Below are 24141 nucleotides of genomic sequence, written 5' to 3'. Positions count from 1 at the left end.
TTATATGCAGCCAATTGTGCCTATCATATGCAGCCACTGTGCCCATCATATGCAGCCATTTGTGCCCATCGTATGCAGCCAATTGTGCCTGTCAAATGCAGCTACTTGTGCCCATCATATGCAGCCACTTGTGCCCAACATATGCAGCCACTCATGCCCAGTATATGCAGCCACCTTTGCCAATCATATGCAGCCACCTCTGCCCATTATATGCAGCCACTTGTGCCCACCAAATGGAGCCACTTGTGCCCATCAAATGCAGCCACTTGTGCCCAGTATATGTAGCCATTTGTGCCCATCACATGCAGCCACTGTGCCCATGACTCTCCCACTCACGGGGCTCGCGGCTCTGGCAGCACCCCCAACCCCTCCCACGCGCGTGGCTCTGACAGAGCCGAGGGGACTTACCGCAGCACTGCAGCAGCTCCTTTCCAATGCACCAGAGCGGCGGCGACCTCCACTCCAGCATGTGTCTCCTCTCTTTGCTGATCCCTGCTGAGCAGGCGGATGAAAGGTCCGTGTCCGCTCCACTATGCAGGGCAAAAACACGGACACAGTGCCGCTCCACTATGCAGAGTGAACAGGGACACAGTGCTGCTCTCCTCTATGGGGCAATCGGATGGAAACGGACTGCCTGTCTGTTTCCATCTGATCCGTCAGACAGATGAAGAATAGGACCACCATCCATCTGTTTTTGGCAGACAGGATTGAAACGGTTGGCCGTTGGTGTCAGTTGAACAGATAGGTGGACCTGATTGGACAGACTGTGTAAAAGGGGTCTCAAACTGGAGCACTCAGAATCTAGTGCAGCTCTGCATGGTAACCAATCAGCTTCTAACTTCAGCTTGCTCAATTAGGCTCCATTCACACTCATACGACTCCAAAGTTGCGCGGAATTTGGAGTGCAACTTTGATGCAACTTTGGATGGGTGCAACTTGGATGCGACTTTGGCCAGTGATAATGGACAACCGTTGCACACAAGTTGTATTGTATAACATTCATGCACAACTTTCATGCAACTCCTGAGGGCTAACATTGAAGTCTATGGCCCTCAAGTTGGATGAAAGTTGGACCAAGTAGTGCATGACCTACTTTGAAGTTGCCGCATAGGCGTGAATCAGGCCTCACCATGATTTTGCTGCGATTGACGTTTTATTTATGCCTTGTTTTGGGGGGGTATGTTGTTGAGCAGATTTAAAAACACAAAACTCAAAATCATGGCAAAATCATAAAAAACAAAAACAAAAAACACTACATGCTTTTTAGCAGCTTCTCCACTGAAATTTATAGAACCAAAGAAAAAGCACAAAAAGCACCGTTTTGCGTTTAACCTCCCTGGCGGTATTCCTGAGTGTGGCTCGGGGTAAATTTTCAGTTCCAAAAGCAGTAACCCCGAGCCAAACTCGGGATCGCATTGCAGGATCCAGGCAAAGTTACTTACCTTGTCCCCAGGATCCTGCGATCTCTCCCCGCTGTGTGTGCGAGCTGTGTCTCCGCCCAATCTATAACAGAGCTGAGCTTTGTTCCCTGCGAGCATTGCGACGCGCGGGGACGGAGCACGGCGCTAAAATTCAAAAAGTTAAAAACACATACAGAACACTGTAATCTTACAGATTACATTACTGTATCAAATTATTTCACATCTCTTTTGTCCCTAGTGGTTTGTCCAGTGTCCTGCATGCAGTTTTATATTATAAAAACTGTTCTTTCTGTCTGGAAACTGTTCATAGCAACCAAAAAGTGTCCCTTTACATCAAAAGTGGTTTTAGACCAGCTAGAAAACAGCGATAATAAATTAGAATCACTCGCAGAATTTTGCGATAATGATTTGTGGGGAAATTCGTCATCAAACATTGAAAATAATGACAGTGACAATTCTGTAACTGAGCAAATTTCAGTGTTTTTGATTTGATTACATTATTGAATCATTTGTATTATTATTATTTGTTATAATTATTTATAGTTATTTATTATATTATAATTTATGATTTTGTGTTTCAAACGTTATCACACCCGGGACGTCTATTAGACTCTTGTTTGGACAGATTTAAGTTATTCCTAAGAATTATAAAACGCCAAATTTGCATGCAAAACATGGTACCGCTTTGAGCATCAAAAATCGAACATAATCATACCGCCAAGGAGGTTAAAAAAAGTCACTGACCTTTTCCAAAAATGCACAGGGACTGACGCTAGGGTTGCCACCTGTCCGGTTTTGACCCGGACAGTCCGGGTTTGGACACATGTGCCCGGGTTTCCACCCGTCGGAAACCCGGGCACACATCAACCATCCTGTGTCAGCTGGATCTCTGGCTCCGGCCGCCGCGGCCGCAACAAACATCAATGTTCAGTTCACACTGCCCAAACATCGTTGCGCTCCGAGTCTGAGCCCAGCTCAGCAAAGGGCAGCAGCGGGTGTTCTGTGATTGGCCGAGTAGGCTGCAGGTCATGTGTGGGACGGACCGGATGGGGAACATGAAGGTCCCTGAATAATTTGTCTCAAGCCGTAGCTGCTGGTCACATGTGGATGCAGGGCTGTACTGTCTGGATCATCATGACAGACCTGCATGCTCCGGAGTCCTAACCCACGCTGTGTTTCTGTCTCCTGTCCATCTCTCTCATCCGCTCTGTCAGCCGCCCCCCCCCCCTCCTGGCTCTCTATCTGCTAGACCCCCCCCCCTCTCCTGGCTTTCTATCTGACAGACCCCCCCCCCCCCTTTCCGGGCTCTCTATCTGCCAGACCCCCCTCTCCTCTCTGCCAGACCCCCCCTCTCCTCTCTGCCAGACTCCCCTCCCCTCTCTGCCAGACCCCCCCTCTCCTCTCTGCCAGACCCCCCTCTCCTGTCTCTCTCTCTGCCAGTCCCCCCTCTCCTCTCTGCCAGACCCCCCTCTCCTGTCTGTGTCTCTCTCTCTCTGCCAGACCCATCTCCTCTCTGCTAGACCCCCCTCTCCTGTCTGTGTCTCTCTCTCTCTGCCAGACCCATCTCCTCTCTGCTAGACCCCCCTCTCCTGTCTCTCTCTCTCTCTCTCTGCCAGACCCCCCTCTCCTCTCTGCCAGTCCCCCCTCTCCTGTCTCTCTCTCTGCCAGACCCCCCTCCCCTCTCTGCCAGACTCCCTTCCCCTCTCTGCCAGCCCCCCCCCCTCTCCTCTCTGCCAGACCCCCCCTCCTGTCTCTCTCTCTGCCAGTCCCCCCTCTCCTCTCTGCCAGACCCCCCTCTCCTGTCTGTGTGTCTCTCTCTCTCTCTCTCTCTCTCTGCCAGTCCCCCCTCTCATGGCTCTCTATCTGCCAGACCCCCCTCTCCTGTCTGTGTGTGTCTCTCTCTCTCTCTCTCTGCCAGTCCCCCCTCTCCTCTCTGCCAGTCCCCCCTCTCCTGTCTCTCTATCTGCCAGACCCCTCCCCTCTCTGCCAGACCCCCCTCCCCTGTCTGTCTCTCTCTCTCTCTCTCTCTCTCTCTCTCTCTCTCTCTCTCTGCCAGACCCCCTCTCCTCTCTGCCAGACCCCCCTCTCCTGTCTCTCTCTCTCTCTCTCTTTATCTGCCAGACCCCCCCTCCTCTCTGCCAGTCCCCCCTCTCCTGGCTCTCTATCTGCCAGACCCCCCCCCCTCCTCTCTGCCAGTCCCCCCTCTCCTGTCTCTCTATCTGCCAGACCCCCCCTCTCCTCTATGCCAGACCCCCCTTCTCCTCTCTGCCAGACCCCCCTCTCCTCTCTGCCAGACCCCCCTCTCCTCTCTGCCAGACCCCCTCTCCTCTCTGCCCGACCCCCCTCCCCTCTCTGCCAGACCCCCCTCCCCTCTCTGCCAGACCCCCCTCCCCTCTCTGCCAGACCCCCCCCTCCTCTCTGCCAGTCCCCCCTCTCCTGTCTCTCTATCTGCCAGACCCCCCTCCCCTCTCTGCCAGACTCCCCCCCTCTCTGCCAGACTCCCCCCCCCTCTCTGCCAGACTCCCCTCCCCTCTCTGCCAGACCCCCCCCTCCCCTCTCTGCCAGACCCCCCCTCCCCTCTCTGCCAGACTCCCCTCTCCTCTCTGCCAGACCCCCCTCTCCTGTCTCTCTCTCTGCCAGTCCCCCCTCTCCTCTCTGCCAGACCCCCCTCTCCTGTCTGTGTCTCTCTCTCTCTGCCAGACCCCATCTCCTCTCTGCTAGACCCCCCTCTCCTGTCTCTCTCTCTGCCAAACCCCCCTCTCCTCTCTGCCAGTCCCCCCTCTCCTGGCTCTCTATCTGCCAGTCCCCCCTCTCCTGTCTCTCTATCTGCCAGACCCCCCCTCTCCTCTCTGCCAGACCCCCCTCCCTGCCAGACTCCCCTCCCCTCTCTGCCAGACCCCCCCTCTCCTCTCTGCCAGACCCCCCCTCTCCTCTCTGCCAGACCCCCCTCCCCTGTCTGTCTCTCTCTCTCTCTCTCTCTGCCAGACCCCCCTCCCCTGTCTGTCTCTCTCTCTCTCTGCCAGACCCCCTCTCCTGTCTCTCTCTCTCTCTCTTTATCTGCCAGACCCCCCCCCCTCCTCTCTGCCAGTCCCCCCTCTCCTGGCTCTCTATCTGCCAGACCCCCCCTCCTCTCTGCCAGTCCCCCCTCTCCTGTCTCTCTATCTGCCAGACCCCCCCCTCTCCTCTATGCCAGACCCCCCTTCTCCTCTCTGCCAGACCCCCCTTCTCCTCCCTGCCAGACCCCCCTCTCCTCTCTGCCAGACCCCCCTCTCCTCTCTGCCCGACCCCCCCCTCCTCTCTGCCCGACCCCCCTCCCCTCTCTGCCAGACCCCCCTCCCCTCTCTGCCAGACCCCCCCCTCCTCTCTGCCAGTCCCCCCTCTCCTGTCTCTCTATCTGCCAGACCCCCCTCCCCTCTCTGCCAGACTTCCCCCCCCTCTCTGCCAGACTCCCCTCCCCTCTCTGCCAGACCCCCCCCCTCCCCTCTCTGCCAGACCCCCCCTCCCCTCTCTGCCAGACTCCCCTCTCCTCTCTGCCAGACCCCCCTCTCCTGTCTCTCTCTCTGCCAGTCCCCCCTCTCCTCTCTGCCAGACCCCCCTCTCCTGTCTGTGTCTCTCTCTCTCCCTCTGCCAGACCCCATCTCCTCTCTGCTAGACCCCCCTCTCCTGTCTCTCTCTCTCTGCCAAACCCCCCTCTCCTCTCTGCCAGTCCCCCCTCTCCTGGCTCTCTATCTGCTAGTCCCCCCTCTCCTGTCTCTCTATCTGCCAGACCCCCCCTCTCCTCTCTGCCAGACCCCCCTCCCTGCCAGACTCCCCTCCCCTCTCTGCCAGACCCCCCCTCTCCTCTCTGCCAGACCCCCCCTCTCCTCTCTGCCAGACCCCCCTCCCCTCTCTGCCAGACCCCCCTCCCCTGTCTGTCTCTCTCTCTCTCTCTCTGCCAGACCCCCTCTCCTGTCTCTCTCTCTCTCTCTTTATCTGCCAGACCCCCCCCCCCTCCTCTCTGCCAGTCCCCCCTCTCCTGGCTCTCTATCTGCCAGACCCCCCCCTCCTCTCTGCCAGTCCCCCCTCTCCTCTCTGCCAGACCCCCCTCTCCTCTCTGCCAGACCCCCCTCTCCTCTCTGCCCGACCCCCCCTCCTCTCTGCCCGACCCCCCCTCCTCTCTGCCAGACCCCCCTCCCCTCTCTGCCAGACCCCCCTCCCCTCTCTGCCAGACCCCCCTCCCCTCTCTGCCAGACCCCCCCCTCCTCTCTGCCAGTCCCCCCTCTCCTGTCTCTCTATCTGCCAGACCCCCCCATCTCCTCTCTGCCAGACCCCCCTCCCTTCCAGACCCCCCTCCCCTCTCTGCCAGTCCCCCCTCTCCTGTCTCTCTATCTGCCAGACCCCCCTTTCTTCTCTGCCAGACCCCCCTCTCTTCTCTGCCAGACCCCCCTCTCCTCTCTGCCAGACCCCCCTCTCCTCTCTGCCAGACTCTCCTCCCCTCTCTGCCAGACCCCCCCTCTCCTCTCTGCCAGACCCCCCTCTCCTGTCTCTCTATCTGCCAGACCCCCCCCCCCTCTCTGCCAGACTCCCCTCCCCTCTCTGCCAGACCCCCCCTCCCCTCTCTGCCAGACCCCCCCTCCCCTCTCTGCCAGACTCCCCTCCCCTCTCTGCCAGCCCCCCCTCTCCTCTCTGCCAGACCCCCCTCTCCTGTGTGTGTGTGTGTGTCTCTCTCTCTCTCTCTCTCTCTCTCTCTCTCTCTCTCTCTCTGCCAGACCCCATCTCCTCTCTGCTAGACCCCCCTCTCCTGTGTCTCTCCCCTCTCTGCCAGTCCCCCCTCTCCTGGCTCTCTATCTGCCAGACCCCCCTCTCCTCTCCTGTCTCTCTCTCTGCCAGTCCCCCCTCTCCTCTCTGCCAGACCCCCCTCTCCTGTCTGTCTCTCTCTCTCTCTCTCTCTCTCTCTCTCTCTCTGCCAGACCCCATCTCCTCTCTGCTAGACCCCCCTCTCCTGTCTCTCTCTCCTCTCTGCCAGTCCCCCCCCTCCTGGCTCTCTATCTGCCAGACCCCCCTCTCCTCTCTGCCAGTCCCCCCTCTCCTGTATCTCTATCTGCCAGACCCCCCCTCTCCTCTCTGCCAGACCCCCCTCCCTGCCAGACTCCCCTCTCCTCTCTGCCAGACCCCCCCCCTCTCCTCTCTGCCAGACCCCCCCTCCCCTCTCTGCCAGACCCCCCTCCCCTGTCTGTCTCTCTCTCTCTCTCTGCCAGACCCCCTCTCCTCTCTGCCAGACCCCCCTCTCCTGTCTCTCTCTCTCTCTCTCTTTATCTGCCAGACCCCCCCCCCTCCTCTCTGCCAGTCCCTCCTCTCCTGGCTCTCTATCTGCCAGACCCCCCCCCCCCCTCCTCTCTGCCAGTCCCCCCTCTCCTGTCTCTCTATCTGCCAGACCCCCCCTCTCCTCTCTGCCAGAAACCCCTCTCCTCTCTGCCCGACCCCCCTCTCCTCTCTGCCCGACCCCCACCCCTCCTCTCTGCCCGACCCCCCCCTCCTCTCTTCCAGACCTCCCTCCCCTCTCTGCCAGACCCCCCCTCCCCTCTCTGCCAGACCCCCCCTCCTCTCTGCCAGTCCCCCCTCTCCTGTCTCTCTATCTGCCAGACCCCCCCTCTCCTCTCTGCCAGACCCCCTCTCCTCTCTGCCAGACCCCCCTCTCCTCTCTGCCCGACCCCCCTCCCCTCTCTGCCCGACCCCCCTCCCCTCTCTGCCCGACCCCCCTCCCCTCTCTGCCAGACCCCCCCTCCCCTCTCTGCCAGACCCCCCCTCCCCTCTCTTCCAGACCTCCCCCCTCTCTGCCAGACCCCCCTCCCCTCTCTGCCAGACCCCCCTCCCCTCTCTGCCAGTCCCCCCTCTCCTCTCTGCCAGTCCCCCCTCTCCTGGCTCTCTATCTGCCAGACCCCCCCCCTCCTCTCTGCCAGTCCCCCCTCTCCTGTCTCTCTATCTGCCAGACCCCCCCCCTCTCCTCTCTGCCAGTCCCCCCTCTCTTGTCTATCTGCCAGACCCCCCCCCCCCTCTCCTCTCTGCCAGACCCCCCCCCTCTCCTCTCTGCCAGACCCCCCTCTCCTCTCTGCCAGACCCCCCTCTCCTCTTTGCCAGACCCCCCTCTCCTGTGTGTGTGTGTGTGTGTGTGTGTGTGTGTATGTGTGTGTCTCTCTCTCTCTCTGCCAGACCCCCTCTCCTCTCTGCCAGATCCCCCTCTCCTGTCTCTTTCTCTTCTCTCTCTGCCAGTCTCCCCTCTCCTCTCTGCCAGTCCCCCCTCTCCTCTCTGCCAGATCCCCCCCCTCCTGTATGTCTCTCTTTTGCTCTCTCTCTGCCGGACCCCCCATCTCCTCTCTGCCAGACCCCCCTCTCTTCTCTGCCAGACCCCCCTCTCTTCTCTGCCAGACCCCCCTCTCTTCTCTGCCAGACCCCCCTCTCTTCTCTGCCAGACCCGCCTCTCCTCTCTCCTGTCTCTCTCTCCTTTCTGCCAGACCCCCCTCTCTCCTGTATCTCTATCTCTCTCCTGACCCTTTTTTACCTCCCTCCCCCCACCTCTTTCCCTCCTCAGGTGATGGGGGCCCTAATCATTTCAACAGCAGCCTGTGAGTGAATGCTCCAGCTCCCACACTTGCTGGCTCGAAGCAGCTCTCGGTAAGGCAGTCTAATGGGGGTCTTTAAGGGCAGGGGACACTGATGTGGGGATCCCTGATCTATCAAGGGGGGGACCGATATAAGGGAAGGGGAATCTGAGCTAATGGGGGGAGTCTGTGGGGAGGGGGGTTCTGACTGCTGTTGACCACTTAGAGACCCCCTATTATATCAGCACCCCCTCCCCCTACTTGGAGACCTCTATTAGATAAGGGGAACTCTCTTTATATAAGCACCCCCTTTAGAGACCCACATTATGATATAAGGATCAGTGTGTCCTTATATCAACCCCCTTTTTAGAGACTGGTCTCCTCTCTGCCAGACCCCCCCTCTCTTCTCTGCCAGACCCCCCCTCTCTTCTCTGCCAGACCCCCTTCTCTTCTCTGCCAGACCCCCTTCTCTTCTCTGCCAGACCCCCTTCTCTTCTCTGCCAGACCCCCCTCTCTTCTCTCTCAGACCCCCTTCTCTTCTCTGCCAGACCCCCCTCTCCTCTGAGACTGGTCTCTAAAGGGAATCTGATATAGGTGACCCTGATCTAAAAAAATAAAATAAATAATAAAACATGCAGTGCAACCTCCCCTTATAATTATATTAATTTACATGTGAAAAAATAAATTGTAAATGATGGTGGAAACCCCCCAGGATAATCCAAGTATTAATACACTCCAATCTTATTTAAACATACATATTGTTCAATTTCCACAAACATACAATAGTGTATGAATAGTGGTGTAAATCCATTCCACAATGTGCTGTGCTAATATCCAACGTATATAACTCAAAAGGTGTTTATAAATTGGATATTAGCACAACACATTTTGGAATGGATTTACACCACTATTCATACACTATTGTATGTGTGTGGAAATGAACAATACGTATGTTTTTTTTTTTTTTTTTTTTAAAGATTGGAGTGTATTAATACTTGGATTATCCTTGGGGGTTTCCACCATCATTCACAATTATTGAGGTTGTGCTGCATTTTGTTTCAATTTAAAAAATGTTTGGGTCTCTAAGGGGAGGACTGATATAAAGGGATTCTGATCTAATGGGTTCCTCTATGGGGGTCCCTGTATTATGGAGGGTATAATACTGACCCCTATATTAAGTGTGTGACACTGACCCTGTGTTATGGGGGTTAACACTGACCCCTGTCTTGAAAAGGGGGGGGGGGTGATACTGACCCCTGTATTATGTCGCCTAGGATTGCCACCTGTGTGGGGTCCACTTGAATAGCTCAGGTTTTCAATCGTGTCTGAATTTCTGCCTAAGACCCAGTCACATTATTCAGATCGAACTGTGGCTTCGCAAGTTACTAAGATAGTCGGACACCAATCCATTGCCACCTGTTAAAATTGGCCACACAAACTGTTCGTTCGGAGTGTTACGTGCGACGCATTATTGCTCTCCTCCTGGTCTTTAAAATCCTATAGAGTATAGCACAAAAAAATTTGCCATGCACCGCTAAAGTGTTCGGATTTGGCTTGAAGAAAAGGTGGCAACCCTAACTGACGCGCATTGATGTGAACAAGTAGCATAGGAACTCATGTTAAAAAAAAGTGCTGCATTTCTGCAAAAAACATGAAAAACCGCATTATTGTGAATAGAGCTATTCAAAATGAGAAAAAAAAAAGTTTGATATAAAATAATCCTCTTGAAGTAAATGATATAAAAATGAAAAAGATCAATAAGACTATGATGACTGTGACTCGGAGTTGTAAAGTGTCGGTGCGCTCCTCTTCCTCCCGGAGCTCAGCCTGCGCTCTTCACTTGTACCCATCATCAGTAGACGTCTCCGCCACCTAGCGGCTCAGTGGCGGTAGAGCGGGAGGAGCGCACATCTAGAGGGAGCCCGGCGCTGCCTCCTCCATCCAGTAGCGGGAGGGGCCGCAAGTCAGCGCCAGAGTTCCAAATCCAGCAGGCAGAGAGTGCGAGAGGCGGTGCGCTGGCAGTGGCGGAGAGGAGCTGCAGCAGGACACACTCGTATTACTCTATGCAGGGAACAGGCTGGGAGCCAGTGACACTCCCCTCCACATAGGACTCCTCCAGCCAAGTGGGACATTGGGGACAAGGGACATCCAAACTTCACTCTGACTCCAGCCATGGACAGGGAGTGACAACCACACCCGCCTTTACTTTCTACTCCTCTTCCTTGTCACCGCTCATTTCTCCAACTCTCACAACTTCTGCTATTTGGAGACCCTGGAGCTGCCATGGGGAAAAGATTTGCCACTTGCCTGCTGACTTTGGCTGGACTTCTGCCTGCTGTGGCTGCTGGACCGTACACTGGTGAGTGAGGATTGGTGGGGGATGTACTAACATCGGGATGTACTAACATCGACACGTACTAAGATCTGGAGTTTGACAGGACAGGCAGATCCAGGAGCTGTCAAAGCTCCGATTCCCATGGATGATGGGACCATGGATGGTGGGGTAGATGGCCAGGCAGGCTCAGTTCCCCTCCTAGACAAAAGTGCCCCATCTTATTTGTAAATGTTGTGACAGTTAGGGGTCCACTGAGATTTGTAAGTTGTGACTGTTATTTTAAAATGTCACTGGGCATAACTGTCACATTTTTAAATGCACACCATATGTATATACATGATCTCTTTTTATATTTTTTGGAAAGTATCCTTTTGCTTTTCTCATATATTTAGGTCATGTTTATTGATCTTAGACTTATTTTATGTTTTTATTTTCTATTCATTTAATTATGTTTATTTATCTTAATTTTATTTTTATTTTTTTATATTAATTTATGTTATGTTTATTTATCTTAGATTTATTTTTATTTTTTTATATTCATTTATGTTATTTTTTTAATTTAAGTTTTATTTTATATATTTTTTAATATTCATTTATGTTATGTTTATTTATCTTAGAATTTTAATTTTTTTTTATATTAATTTATGTTATTTTTTTAATCTACGTTTTATTTTATCTTTTTTTTTATATTCATTTATGTTATGTTTATTTATCTTAGATTTATTTTATCTTTTTTTTATATTCATTTATGCAATTTTTTTTTTTTTTTTTTTATTATTCTTTATTTAAGTTTTTCATTTAAGTTGCGTACAAAACATAATCAAGTATTATAAAAGAAAACCATAGGACCAAAATACATTCATGCCCTTCAATTTTTCACATTATCCTGGTTTTCTTTCTTTCCTTCTCGAGTTCTTCTAAAATGCAATTTTTTTTAATCTAAGTTTTATTTTTAATTTTTTTTATATTAATTTATGTTATGTCTATTTATCTTAGACTTATTTTATCTTTTTTATATTAATTTATGCATTTTTTTTAATCTAAGTTTTATTTTATTTTTTTATATTAATTTATGTTATGTTTATTTATGTTACTTATTTTATGTTTTTTTTTTAATATTCATTTATGCTATTTTTATAATCTAAGTTTTATTTAATTTTTTTATATTCATTTATTGTTTTGTTTATTTATCTTAGATTTTTTTTAATTTTTTTTTATATTCATTTCTGTTATATTTATTTATATGCATTTATGTTATGTTTATTTATATTGTATTTATGTATTTTTTTCCTTATCCTGGTGTGTTAGCTTTGTGAATTGAGCCCTTCTGTGTCCTGTGAATAAAATGAGAGGCTGACTTTGGGGAAGTTTCCCAGCAGCCGCCTGTGTGGGTTGCAGTTCCTCTTTCGCTGGATGATTAGCTGAATGTGTGGGATCTCTGGGCTGGAAGTAGCCGAGGGTGATCGGCGTATAGTTCTGCTACTTCGAATAGGAGCTCAGCACTGTATCCAGAGACTCATCTCCATCCGTATCGTCCTCACCCGCTCACTGATGGCCAATCTCTGTAAACACGATCATGTCCTCTAATTGTTTTGTGAGCAGAGCAAGTAGTAAACAAAGGCACACATGACACCAGATCACCGGTTAGTGTGGAGGGCAGCCAGCCAGGGGATGAGAAGATCAGCTCCTGTGCCAAGGATGAGTGATCCATGGCTGGGTAGACATGGCTTTCATGCTTAGGCTGTCTTTGGGGACCAGTATTCTTTTTATTTTCCGTGTGAAGATAAATCTGGGCAGATAGGCATGGCTGATAGCTGCTGATCTCCTCTCGGAGGATGGAGATCTCACCATGTAGACACATCATGTGCGCAGCCATGGAAGGACCTGTCAGGGAAGACTTCTTATCAGAACTTTTCACGCCGTCCATGCACTCCTTATTATTTACATATACATCCCAGTAAGAACACACTGGGGACCCGTATTGCAGATCTACTTCTGCAATGCATATTTATATATGTGCATTTTTTAACTTTTATTCATATTTTTCTACTGCTAATTAGAATTTTCCCAGAACATATCAAAGAGTAACGGCGATGTGCAAGATGTAATAACCTACAGCAACCAATCAGATTTTAGTTAACAGCGACCAACACACAGAAAGAGGATTTCCAAGTGGATTTAATTCCTCTTTATGGAGGACCCTAGAACAAGTGAAGGTAGTCCTGGGACTGTCATACAAAAAAAGGGACTTTTTGCCTTTAGTAATAATATTGGGACATAGGACAACGTTGGGACATAGGACAAAGTTGTGACATAGGACAAAGTTGGGACTTAGTACAACGTTGGGACATAGGACAAAGTTGGGACTTAGGACAATGTTGGGACATAGGACAAAGTTGGGACTTAGGACAAAGTTGTTACAGGACTGTCACCCCATATTCTAGATGTTCCCCTCCATATGGGAAGGTTGTGCGGTGGTATAAGTGACCTCATTTTCCACGTTTTGCTGTAACACACAGGACGGCTTATTATTATCTACTCTCCCAGCTTGTTCTCCCAGTTTCCCTTTTCCTTTTTTTTTTTTTTTTTTTCATTTCATCCACTTTTCAGTCTTCTTATTCCCCACCCTATTTCCTCTTCTCTCTTATCTCCCCAGCTGCTTTCCTGCTCCCCCTCAATTAAAGTAAACAGGGTAATTTCCTCTTGGACTTGTCATGTCCTGCTCAGACACCAAAGTCTTCGGAGAACAATGGCGTTCGGGCCCCACGAGCGAGCGGGAAGAACCAGGTGCACTTGCCTGCTAGCCTGGCTGTGGGGTGAGGGCAGCCTAGCAAGGCATGAATACTGCCACTGTCAGCGCCTCTGTAAAGTTCTATCAGCAGAGCCATGCTGCTCATCAGTTCAGCTTTGTCATCGCTCATACTATACAACTGTATTCCATAGCACAGCTCTTTAATAAGGATATTTTATTGTCATTCCAAAAAAACAGGCTATACGTGAAAGAAATAAAATATGCTACTCAGGTCCTGGTGAACAGAAATGAAATCAAAGCAAACAAATAAATAAAAATAAACAAATAAGTTAAATAAATAAGCTCCTATTAAGCTAGGTTATCAGTGTTATTAAATACAGCAATGTGTATAGGCAATACAAGCAATCAGAAACCGTATTTCATTATACGGACTGCTCTAAACTGATAAGGGAATGATTGCTGCTGTGGGTTACTGTACGTCTTTGGTTTTTGAATGTTTGATTTAAGAAGTCTGGAGGTAATCAGTTACTCTGCTACAATTATTCTAATGTCATCAGGTACATAGAATGGCAGGGTTTTATGCCAGGCACCCATCATTAGGGTTTTATGCTGGACACCCATCATTAGGGTTTTATGCCAAACACCCATCATTAGGGTTTTATGTTGGACACCCATCCTTAGGGTGTTATAATGGACACCCATCATTAGGGGTTTATGTTGGACACCCATCCTTAGGGTGTTATGATGGACACCCATCATTAGGGGTTTATGTTGGACACCCATCCTTAGGGTGTTATGATGGACACCCATCATTAGGATTTATGCCAAACACCCATCATTAGGATTTTATGCCGGGCACCCATAATTAGGGTTTTATGCTGGCCACCTATCATTAGGGGTTTATGTTGGACACCCATCCTTAGGATGTTATAATGCACACCCATCATTAGGGTTTTATAATGAACACCCATCCTTAAGGTTTGACGCCGGACACCCATCGTTAGGGTTTTATGTTGGATATCCATCATTGGGAAATATGGAATACTTTTTTATTAGTTAAAGAGTTAAAGGGAGTAAAAGTACCTCCATGTAGGTTGGAAAGTGATGTATATACATATGGCTGATATTGGACTGCTAGTTTGTTTTTTGAAGCGTAGATGTCCAGACCAAGTTTAGCAGCATCAGTTGGCATCAGTTAACTTGGCAGTAATTCTTTGAATAATTTGTCTATTTGGCAGCAGGTCTGAGAACTAAGTACAAGCACACGTCTGAGAACTACATACATGCACAGGTCTGAGAACTACGTACATGCACAAGTCTGAGAACTACATACATGCACAGGTCTGAGAACTACGTACATGCACAAGTCTGAGAACTACATACATGCACAGGTGTGAGAACTACTTACATGCACAGGTGTGAGAACTACATACATGCACAGGTCTGAGAACTACGTACATGCACATGTGTGAGAACTATGTACACGCACAGGTGTGAGAACTATGTACATGCACAGGTGTGAGAACTACATACATGCACAGGTCTGAGAACTATGCACATGCACAGGTCTGAGAACTGCGTACATGCACATGTCTGAGAACAACAAACATGCGCATGTGTGAGAATTACGTACATGCACAGGTCTGAGAACTTTGTACATGCACAGGTCTGAGAACTACGTACACGCACAGGTCTGAGACCTGCGTACATGCACATGTCTGAGAACAACGAACATGCACATGTGTGAGAACTACGTACATGCACAGGTCTGAGAACTACGTACATGCACAGGTCTGAGACCTGCGTACATGCACATGTCTGAGAACAACGAACATGCACATGTGTGAGAACTACGTACATGCACAGGTCTGAGAACTACGTACATGCACAGGTCTGAGAACTACGTACATGCACAGGTCTGAGAACTGCGTACATGCACAGGTCTGAGAACTACGTACATGCACAGGTCTGAGAACTACGTACATGCACAGGTCTGAGAACAACGTACATGCACAGGTCTGAGAACAACGTACATGCACAGGTCTGAGAACTACGTACATGCACAGGTCTGAGAACTACGTACATGCACAGGTCTGAGAACAACGTACATGCACAGGTCTGAGAACTACGTACATGCACATGTCTGAGAACTGCATACATGCACAGGTCTGAGAACTGCGTACATGCACATGTCTGAGAACAACGAACATGCACATGTGTGAGAACTACGTACATGCACAGGTCTGAGAACTACGTACATGCACATGTCTGAGAACTACGTACATGCACAGGTCTGAGAACTACGTACATGCACAGGTCTGAGAACAACGCACATGCACAGGTCTGAGAACTACGTACATGCACAGGTCTGAGAACTACGTACATGCACAGGTCTGAGAACTACGTACATGCACAGGTCTGAGAACTGCGTACATGCACAGGTCTGAGCACTACGTACATGCACAGGTCTGAGAACTACGTACATGCACATGTCTGAGAACTACATACATGCACAGGTCTGAGAACTGCATACATGCACAGTTGCACATTCCTAGTTCTCTACTGCAAGGTTAACGTACTCCTAACATAGGGCATTTTTCATGCCATGAAGGAGTTAATCTGAGGATCCCAAGCAATCTTTGAGCTAGCGTTAAGACCCACCAACTTATTAGACATCATAAATTACTTTTAATAGCCTACTACACAGAAAGTCATTTTAGTGAAATATAAGCCACAGCGGTTTAAAGAGGAACATAATGGGACATTTTAATACAGTATGTCATACTACTATATTTCTGCTTTTATTTCCTCTTGTCCGGTAGATGATCACTGAGCCTGGTGGTAAGGTTATGTTATGAAACAGGCTCATGGAGTGATGTTGGCTTGATTGCTGGATACACATCAGACTGTTCATGTGCCTGATAGCCTGATATTGAAACCATGCTTCATGCTGTTGTTGGGGATTCTGTCAGCAGTCAGTGTTCTAATAACCATCTAGATAGGATTCATAAAGTTTCATTATGTTCTACAGGTTGTATTATAAAGGGTGAGGATTTCCAGTATAATTTCTCAGTTTTGCGTTTCTAATACAATATCTGCCTAGACATCCCTTGTAAATAGTCATTGTCCTTCAGTATTTGAAACATTTCCATATGTGCTTTACATGAAACTTCTAATAAAGTTTCTTACATTGAAGGTTATACAGTGAACGCTTTTTTTCACTTATTAATCAGGCAACAAATTGTTGCTATTGGCATTTTTTTAATAGGTGACACTTGCAGAAAGTTCCATAAAAGCTGAATAAAAGTAGAGTTCCCCGCTCTGTGATGGGACATTGTGCTAAGAGTACATTTAATGAACCAATTGCTGTACATCCAAGTTCCTTCTTTTATGGTGACAGTATAGAGTAAAGAATAGACATCAGTTTTACTGCTCATTATAAGTGATTAGTAAGGTCCTAATTGAACCAAAGCAGCAAGGCTTCAGAAAATAGCCCCGACATTTTACTTCCTAATGTGTTAACATTTTCTGTATCAGAGCAGAAGGAAATTGCTCCCGTTGTGTTTTTCTTTATTCTAAATGTAACATTTTCCTATACTTGTGCTGAATACCTGCCCATTTCCTGCGTTTGAGTAATATCCTGCTATTTAAGTTCAGGCTGCTATTCAATTAGGCAGGTCTGCTTTTCTTACCCAAAGGAAGAATAATCTTATTTTATTATAAGATCCTTTACTGTAATTCCTTGTGTGGTGGGTTCTTTCCAAATAAAAACCATTTCCTATAGTATTGTGTACAATCCTGTATTCCTCATTTAGAAATAGTTTTATAGATTTGTATTTAGAATCTCAACTTATTTTAATACTAACAAGACTACAGTGATGGCTCCTGCTTTATAGACTCTTGATCTCCATTTGCGGTTTTAGTCTGCTTAGTCCTGTCTGTGAGATCTGAAAGATCCCGGAGGGAATGAGAAATAAGAGATGTAACACAGCAGAAGATTGTAACATTAAATAACATAATAGGATTCTTGCTTACTATATCTAATACATTTCCCAGTAGGCCTGCCTAATTGAAAAACAGAGTTAAATTATTTGATTAATGTTTCAGTTTCTTCACACATCTGTTTATCATATTTATTGTGTTTAAATAGAAATGATTGGAAAAAAAGGGTGCACTCAAGTGTGTGTGTGCCTACGAGTCCGTTTATCTATCTATCTATCTATCTATCTATCTATCTATCTATCTATCTATCTATCTATCTATCTATCTACTACCTTGCTTCTGTTTTCTATATGTTTCTCAGTAAGTCTATATATTTGTGTGCCCCTCTGTCTAAATCTGACCATACACTATACAATCAAATTGTATAATTTCTAGAGTCTCCTTTACATTTACCAAACCTATGTAATTGGAGGACACATTTACAAAATTTATATTTGTATCAATGCGGATAGGCCCTTGTACTACATAGTTGAAAGTAACACTAAAGAAGATGTGCAATCAGATTGTATAGGGTATGGCCACTTCTAAGTATATGTACATATGAGTCTATCTATCTATCTATCTATCTATCTATCTATCTATCTATCTATCTATCTATCTATCTATCTCTCTATCTATCTTACTGTCTGTATTATCTGCCTGTCTATCCATCTATCCATCTATCTATCTATTTATCTATCTAGCTATCTATCTCTCTAGCTGTCTGTCTGTCAGTCGGTCTATCTATCTATCTATCTATCTATCTATCTATCTATCTATCTATCTATCTATCTATCTATCTATCTATCTATCTATCTATCTTCCTGTCTGTCTGTCTGTCTATCCATCTGTGTATGTATGTATGTATGTATGTATGTATCTATCTACCTATGTATGTATGTACGTATCTGTTTATCTATCTATCTATCTTCCTGCCTGTTTGTCTGTCTATTTTTCTGTCCGCCCATTCATCTATCTATCTATCTATCTATCTATCTATCTATCTATCTATCTATCTATCTATCTATCTTATTGTCTGTATTTAACTGCCTGTCTATCCATCTATCCACCTATGTATGTATGTATCTGTTTATCTATCTATCTATCTATCTATCTATCTATCTATCTATCTATCTAATCTCCTATCTTCCTGTCTGTCTATTTATCTGTCCGTCCATCCATCTATGTATGTATCTGTCTATCTCCTGTCTGTCTATCTATCTATCTATCTATCTATGTATGTATCTGTCTATCTCCTGTCTGTCTATCTATCTATCTATCTATCTATCTATCTATCTATCTATCTATCTATCTATCTATCTTACTGTCTATATTTACCTGCCCGTCTATCCATCTATGCACCTGTGTATGTATGTATGTATCTGTCTATCTGTCTATCTATCTATCTATCTATCTATCTATCTATCTATCTATCTATCTATCTATAACTATCTATCTATCTTCCTGTCTGTCTGTCTGTCTATCCATCTGTGTATGTATGTATGTATGTATGTATCTATCTATCTACCTATGTATGTATGTACGTATCTGTTTATCTATCTATCTATCTATCTTCCTGCCTGTCTGTCTGTCTATTTATCTGTCCGCCCATTCATCTATCTATCTATCTATCTATCTATCTATCTATCTATCTATCTATCTATCTTATTGTCTGTATTTAACTGCCTGTCTATCCATCTATCCACCTATGTATGTATGTATCTGTTTATCTATCTATCTATCTATCTATCTATCTATCTATCTATCTAATCTCCTATCTTCCTGTCTGTCTATTTATCTGTCCGTCCATCCATCTATGTATGTATCTGTCTATCTCCTGTCTGTCTATCTATCTATCTATCTATCTATCTATCTATCTATCTATCTATCTATCTTACTGTCTATATTTACCTGCCCGTCTATCCATCTATGCACCTGTGTATGTATGTATGTATCTGTCTATCTGTCTATCTATCTATCTATCTATCTATCTATCTATCTATCTATCTATCTATCTATCATCTATCTATCTTGGTTTATTTATCGGGCTATCTATTGGCATGTCTGTCTGTCTATTGTTTTTCTGTTTGTCAGTATGTCTGTTTATCTGTCTGCCCATCTATCTAAAGCTACAATGAACTCATCAAGGTACAATCTTGTGAACATCACTTTTTTCTGCGATGTGTTAGAACGTTGCAGATTTGAAAGCTGTCTCTCATTGTGCCATAAAATGACTTTTGAGAAACACCCCAGCCCTTTTTTAGCGTCCTTTTGTCTTTATCAACACATCCTTCCCCTGCCCGCAGTGCATTGCTGGGCTTTGTAATAGTCTGTGAGCGTCTGAACTACATTTTGTAAAACTCCCGACTTTCCCTCTTTCATAATAGCCTGTCTGTGAATACATGGCAGAGATACTGTGTGCCGTGTTCCAATTTTCCATTGCATTGAGAGGGAAGGCTCCATCAGACATTCTTTACGAGCTGAAGTAAGCCAGATTGTAAAAATTCAAAAAGGAAAGAAAACTTTGGATTGCAGTAGCCCAACGTACTGGTCCTCAAAGCCCATGTAGTTTAGCTTGACTAAGAATAGCAGGGTGACAGGATTTTACTTATTGCTTGTTCAGTATATTGAGCAGTGGGGGTACGGTGTCAAAAAGAAATGATTTTGTCATAAAGTATGTCACAACTTGAGAAGCATTTCCATTATCACAAGATTCACAACCTTCCTCGATTCTTATCTTTTGAAATGTACCTACACTCCAACAGTGAACTCTTTTTTATTTGATCCTTTTGGGTTGGTTCAGCATAACATTGAAAGCTTTTGTTAAATCTGATAAGTGACAAAAAAAAATTCATCCTTCCATAAATGTATCGCCGGTATTTTTATAGCATTAGCAATTTACGCAGAACTTTTTCTTATTGTACATTCACATCAGTCCTTGTCCTCAAGGAGCTTACAGGTCCCTATCTCATGCATTGGGGCATATACTAAGACCAATTTAGATATGAACCTATTAACTCACCAGCATGTCTTTAGAGTGTGGGAAGAAACCCACACAAGCACAGGGGAAACATACAAGCTCCATGCAGATGGTGCCCTGACCGGGATTTGAACCGTAGACTCCAGTGCTGGGCAACAGAAATACTAAGCCCCTGTACTTTCCTGTAATCTTAATCACTGTTATTAGCACTTTCCAGTTCACTTCTCTACACTACAGAACCCCTCCCCCCCCCTATGTTTTAGAGAGGAAGAGAGGGAGAGATATTCTGTTGTCCAAATCATGACAGTGCCTTATAGATACAATACAGTGAGCGTTGTCACCTTCAGACAGGAAGTGCATTACTGTCAGAATCACCTGGTGAAATGAAAGGGAAAGAGGAAAATAAATGCCGCTACCACATCTAAGGACAAAGGTTCAGGACTATATATTGTATTTTTTTGGGGGTTAGACACACTAGTAGTACTTATACTGGATTATTCTCACTGTTCACTCATTGCCTTTTTTCCGGAAAGCAGGCTCTCTGATTTCAGAAATTATCTGCAGTGCCACCTGCTGGTGAATTCAAGATCACAAGCTATCCTTTGGCATGGTGTTTTTTCGGATCCTTTATTGCTATTCATATGGATTTTAGTCTACTGAGCAATACACATTACATTATTACAGTAGGTACATTAAATACAGTAGGTATACATACATTATAGTAGGTTGTAGGTTCCACTGTTATATGTAAGAGAATAGGGTTGGCTAATGGGTTGTTAAAAACTGTTGATACCTCTAAAGTGACTTTATCATGTTTCCCTTTTATACAGAGAGTATATACTTACTTTAAAGGTCAATACTAGCTTTTATCACATAGCACATCCAGAAATAAAGAGATTCTGTCAATTTGTCTATCCAGGGCAAAATTACAGGGTCTCTTTAAAGGCCACCCTCCAACTTGCCTTCACAGTGCAACTCCATTACACCTTCCTCCATTGCAGCCGATAAAAAAGTACCTTTGCTACTTATTATGGGGGGGGGGGGGGGGTCATGGGAAACTCCCCCCAAGCTAATCAGACCTAGATTTCAATCACTAAGCCCAAACACTGTCACATGATGGAGATATTCCAACATCAGTTGACACGTGGTGTTTTGTGGCGACTGCAATGGATGAAGAAGTAGAGGGTGAGTACAACAGTGTCGGGGGGGGCTAAAAGAGACCCCGTAATTTTGCCATGAATAGACAAGGTGACAGAGTCTCTTTATTCCTGAATGTGCTATAGATGCTGTAATGAAAGCGACTACTGGCCTTTAGAGTAAGTCTATACTCTTTACCAGTTTAGGCTTAGTGGTTTGCACCTCTTCCTTGCTGCAATGGGGTCCTTGGTTCAAGTTCCGGTCAGGGCCCTATTTTCATGTTCCCCTGTGCTTGCATGGATTTCCTCCAGGTACTCTGGTTTTCTCCCACAACTGTAAGAAATACTGTTAGGTTCACTGGCCTCTGTCTAAAATTGGCCCTCGTATGATGTTCTATTGAGCACAACCAAGATGCCTCCTTAACCATCTGCCCCAACAGCAGATAAAGAGCTTTGAGTCCCCAGGAAAAAAGTGCTATAGAAATACAAATTACTTAAAAAATAATCGTAACAAAACAGACCAACCTTCAAGATTTGCATTAGGCATCCTTAGATTCCTGTATCTTAACTTTACGGTACCCACCACTACCCTGATCCACTATATACCTGATCAAACCATACCTTATGGTAGCTAATACTAATATTTAAAAGACACAAATTTCATTGGACTAAATATGCCTTCCTCACTTTCACATGCCATGATCAGACAGGAGGTAGAGCGAAATACCATGAGTGTCGAGGACCCAGGAGTAGCAGGTTTTCTCAGACCTCGGAGTGGATCAGGGCCATATATGTATGGAGGGGCTTTGCTAATGGTAAGAGTTGGCATAGGTTTTAGTCTTCTAGGAGAAATAATTCTAGCATTCAGTAAACAATTCCCTCCATTACTTCACATATTTTTCTAATAAATAAATGCAGACCAAGCTATACAGCAGAAGTGACAGAGACAGAATTTGGGAGAATTCTTCTACCTGGCTCTTTTATCAGTCCATCTTTTTAGATGTATTTCCTGCTCAGCTAAACAAAACAAAAAAAAAGGAAATTCTGACTCCAGGTTCCACCGATATCATTATACATCATTTTCTGGGTTCATGTCCTCCAGGTGCCCTAGCAGAGCAAGTATCCTGGTCAGAGAGCCAAATACGTCAAAAAGATTACGTAGTCATCTGACCTGTCCTGCTAGCCCGTGTGGAAAACATGACCTGATAGTGTTACTTCAGGAAATGCTGTTGTAGATTTAGATCTTTAGGCATGAAGGGCGATGAGCAAATTCATCTCCATTTGGAGGGCTGTGGCCCCTCATTGCTGAAAACCAGCTTCAGTGTTGGATGGGACATAATGTACATTGGTTGAGGTGGGTAGAAAAGATCTTCTGGCAGCAGGGATGGGTTCTGTTTTCTGTCATTTAAGAGAAATAAGAATGTCTTTTGTGAACACATATTTTTTTCAAAGCATTGTTAACCTAAAAATAATTTATGATTTGACTTTTATATTTTAACAAGTTTGATGTTCCATAGTTTTGTGTCATATGCAAAAATTATTAGATTAGCTACTGATGGGAATAAACCAGTGCATTTACTGTAGTGATTTGCTTGACTGCTTTTATATACTGTACACATTTTGCATACTTTGTACTAGTTTGGCTCATTATAAGTATGCATATCTGATATCCAGAGGTCCAGTGGTCCATGGGCTGTGGGCCACAGTCACAAACATTATCTTCTGGGTTCTGTGCCAATGGCTTCCCCTCTCCACACTAACCATGAGTTCAGTTGTTCAGCACCTCTGGCATCCATGGAACATTTTTTTCACTGAAAACAAGACATTTTCTAATTGGGTGAGGTGAAGAGAAGGGGCAGTGATGTCATATACTGCAATTTGTCCAATCAGAGTACATCTTGTATTCACTTAAAAAAAAAAACAAGATAAAAAGAAAAAAAAAGCATTTGGATATGTATGGTAGCAAAGAGTGCCACCTGCTCCTCCATGCCAGGACCTTTATTCTACTTGAAACGTTTTCTCAATTAGTGGTACTGTATTTGTCAGTAAATTTAAATTCACCCTCACAGAATGTCATTATGTCTAAATGGACATCCCTTAATACTTATTAAATTTAGATCATATTGACCAAAACCAGTAAAATAAATCCCGGCTAGAAGAGCGGAGAACCTAAATTCTTATACATAAATTGATGTCAATAAGGGTCAACCTTTGGGTTAAGGTGGACCATTTCATTAAAAAACTTATAAAGATGTGTGTCTGTTTCTGTTTTCTTACTTGTAAGTGACCTTATATACAAAGATATCACAAAAAAAAGCAGAAATTGAGCGGGGAACGCTGCTCCACGCATCAGTTTGTTTCTCCAATCTTTCTCAAATTCACAGTTTTTCCTTGTTGATCCATTTTGTTTTAGTTCTTTCAGTTTAGTTCACAACCTTTACGTTGCTCTTGATGGAACGTGGAAAGGTCAGCCACTGCATTATTATGCAATGTTTGAAATGATGTTCCTATCTCAAGAAGTTTAATATAAAAAGACACACTCTGTTGTCAGTCTTTGAATATCATTTTGAATTTCACTTTAGAAGAAAATTAGTTTTTACTCAGGTTGCTTTGAAAGTATATTGAAGGGTTTGGATTGTGAACTTTAGAGTTGTCTGCTGTCCAAATCATTAACAGTAAATGTGTGAAAACAGTGAGAGATGAAAGAGTCTAATTATCAGTAGATTGCGTTATTATTTATTTTGATGACAATTTGATTTCAGAATATTTAATGAAATTACTTGATGACTTAATTAGTAACTTTCTATAACAATTTTGTCTTAGTTTCTAAGGGCTAATGATTAAAGCCAACTTTTAAGGTTTGTTTTTAGTTTGGATAGAGTGGAGAAGAGACTGTGACAGCGATCAAACCCGAGGTTCTAACTGCTCCTCCCTATTTTGCTAAGCCAAAATTAATAT

General features: G+C 45.7%; 1 protein-coding gene across 10 annotated transcripts in view; it reads left to right on the top strand.

Moving 5' to 3' along the window:
- The first annotated feature begins 9983 nt into the window (after nucleotides 1-9983).
- The window catches only part of PTPRM (protein tyrosine phosphatase receptor type M), a 982826-nt gene continuing 968668 nt past the window's right edge, over nucleotides 9984-24141 (top strand). For 7 of the 10 annotated variants that reach the window (XM_077492475.1, XM_077492473.1, XM_077492477.1 and 4 more), the window contains exon 1: nucleotides 9985-10358. In XM_077492475.1, the coding sequence (XP_077348601.1) occupies nucleotides 10283-10358 (76 nt within the window). In that variant the 5' untranslated portion in view covers nucleotides 9985-10282. Of the gene's footprint in view, nucleotides 10359-24141 lie in introns of all 10 variants that reach the window. The other 3 variants (XM_077492471.1, XM_077492470.1, XM_077492479.1) reach the window with 2 other exon arrangements.

The sequence above is a fragment of the Lithobates pipiens genome, unplaced genomic scaffold (genome assembly GCF_037356315.1).
Source record: "Lithobates pipiens isolate NorthernLeopardFrog02 unplaced genomic scaffold, aLitPip1_a1.2 Scaffold_19, whole genome shotgun sequence".
Lineage (NCBI taxonomy): Eukaryota > Metazoa > Chordata > Amphibia > Anura > Ranidae > Lithobates > Lithobates pipiens.
Note: the sequence above shows the minus strand (reverse complement) of the source record. Positions and strands in the feature narration are given on the sequence as shown.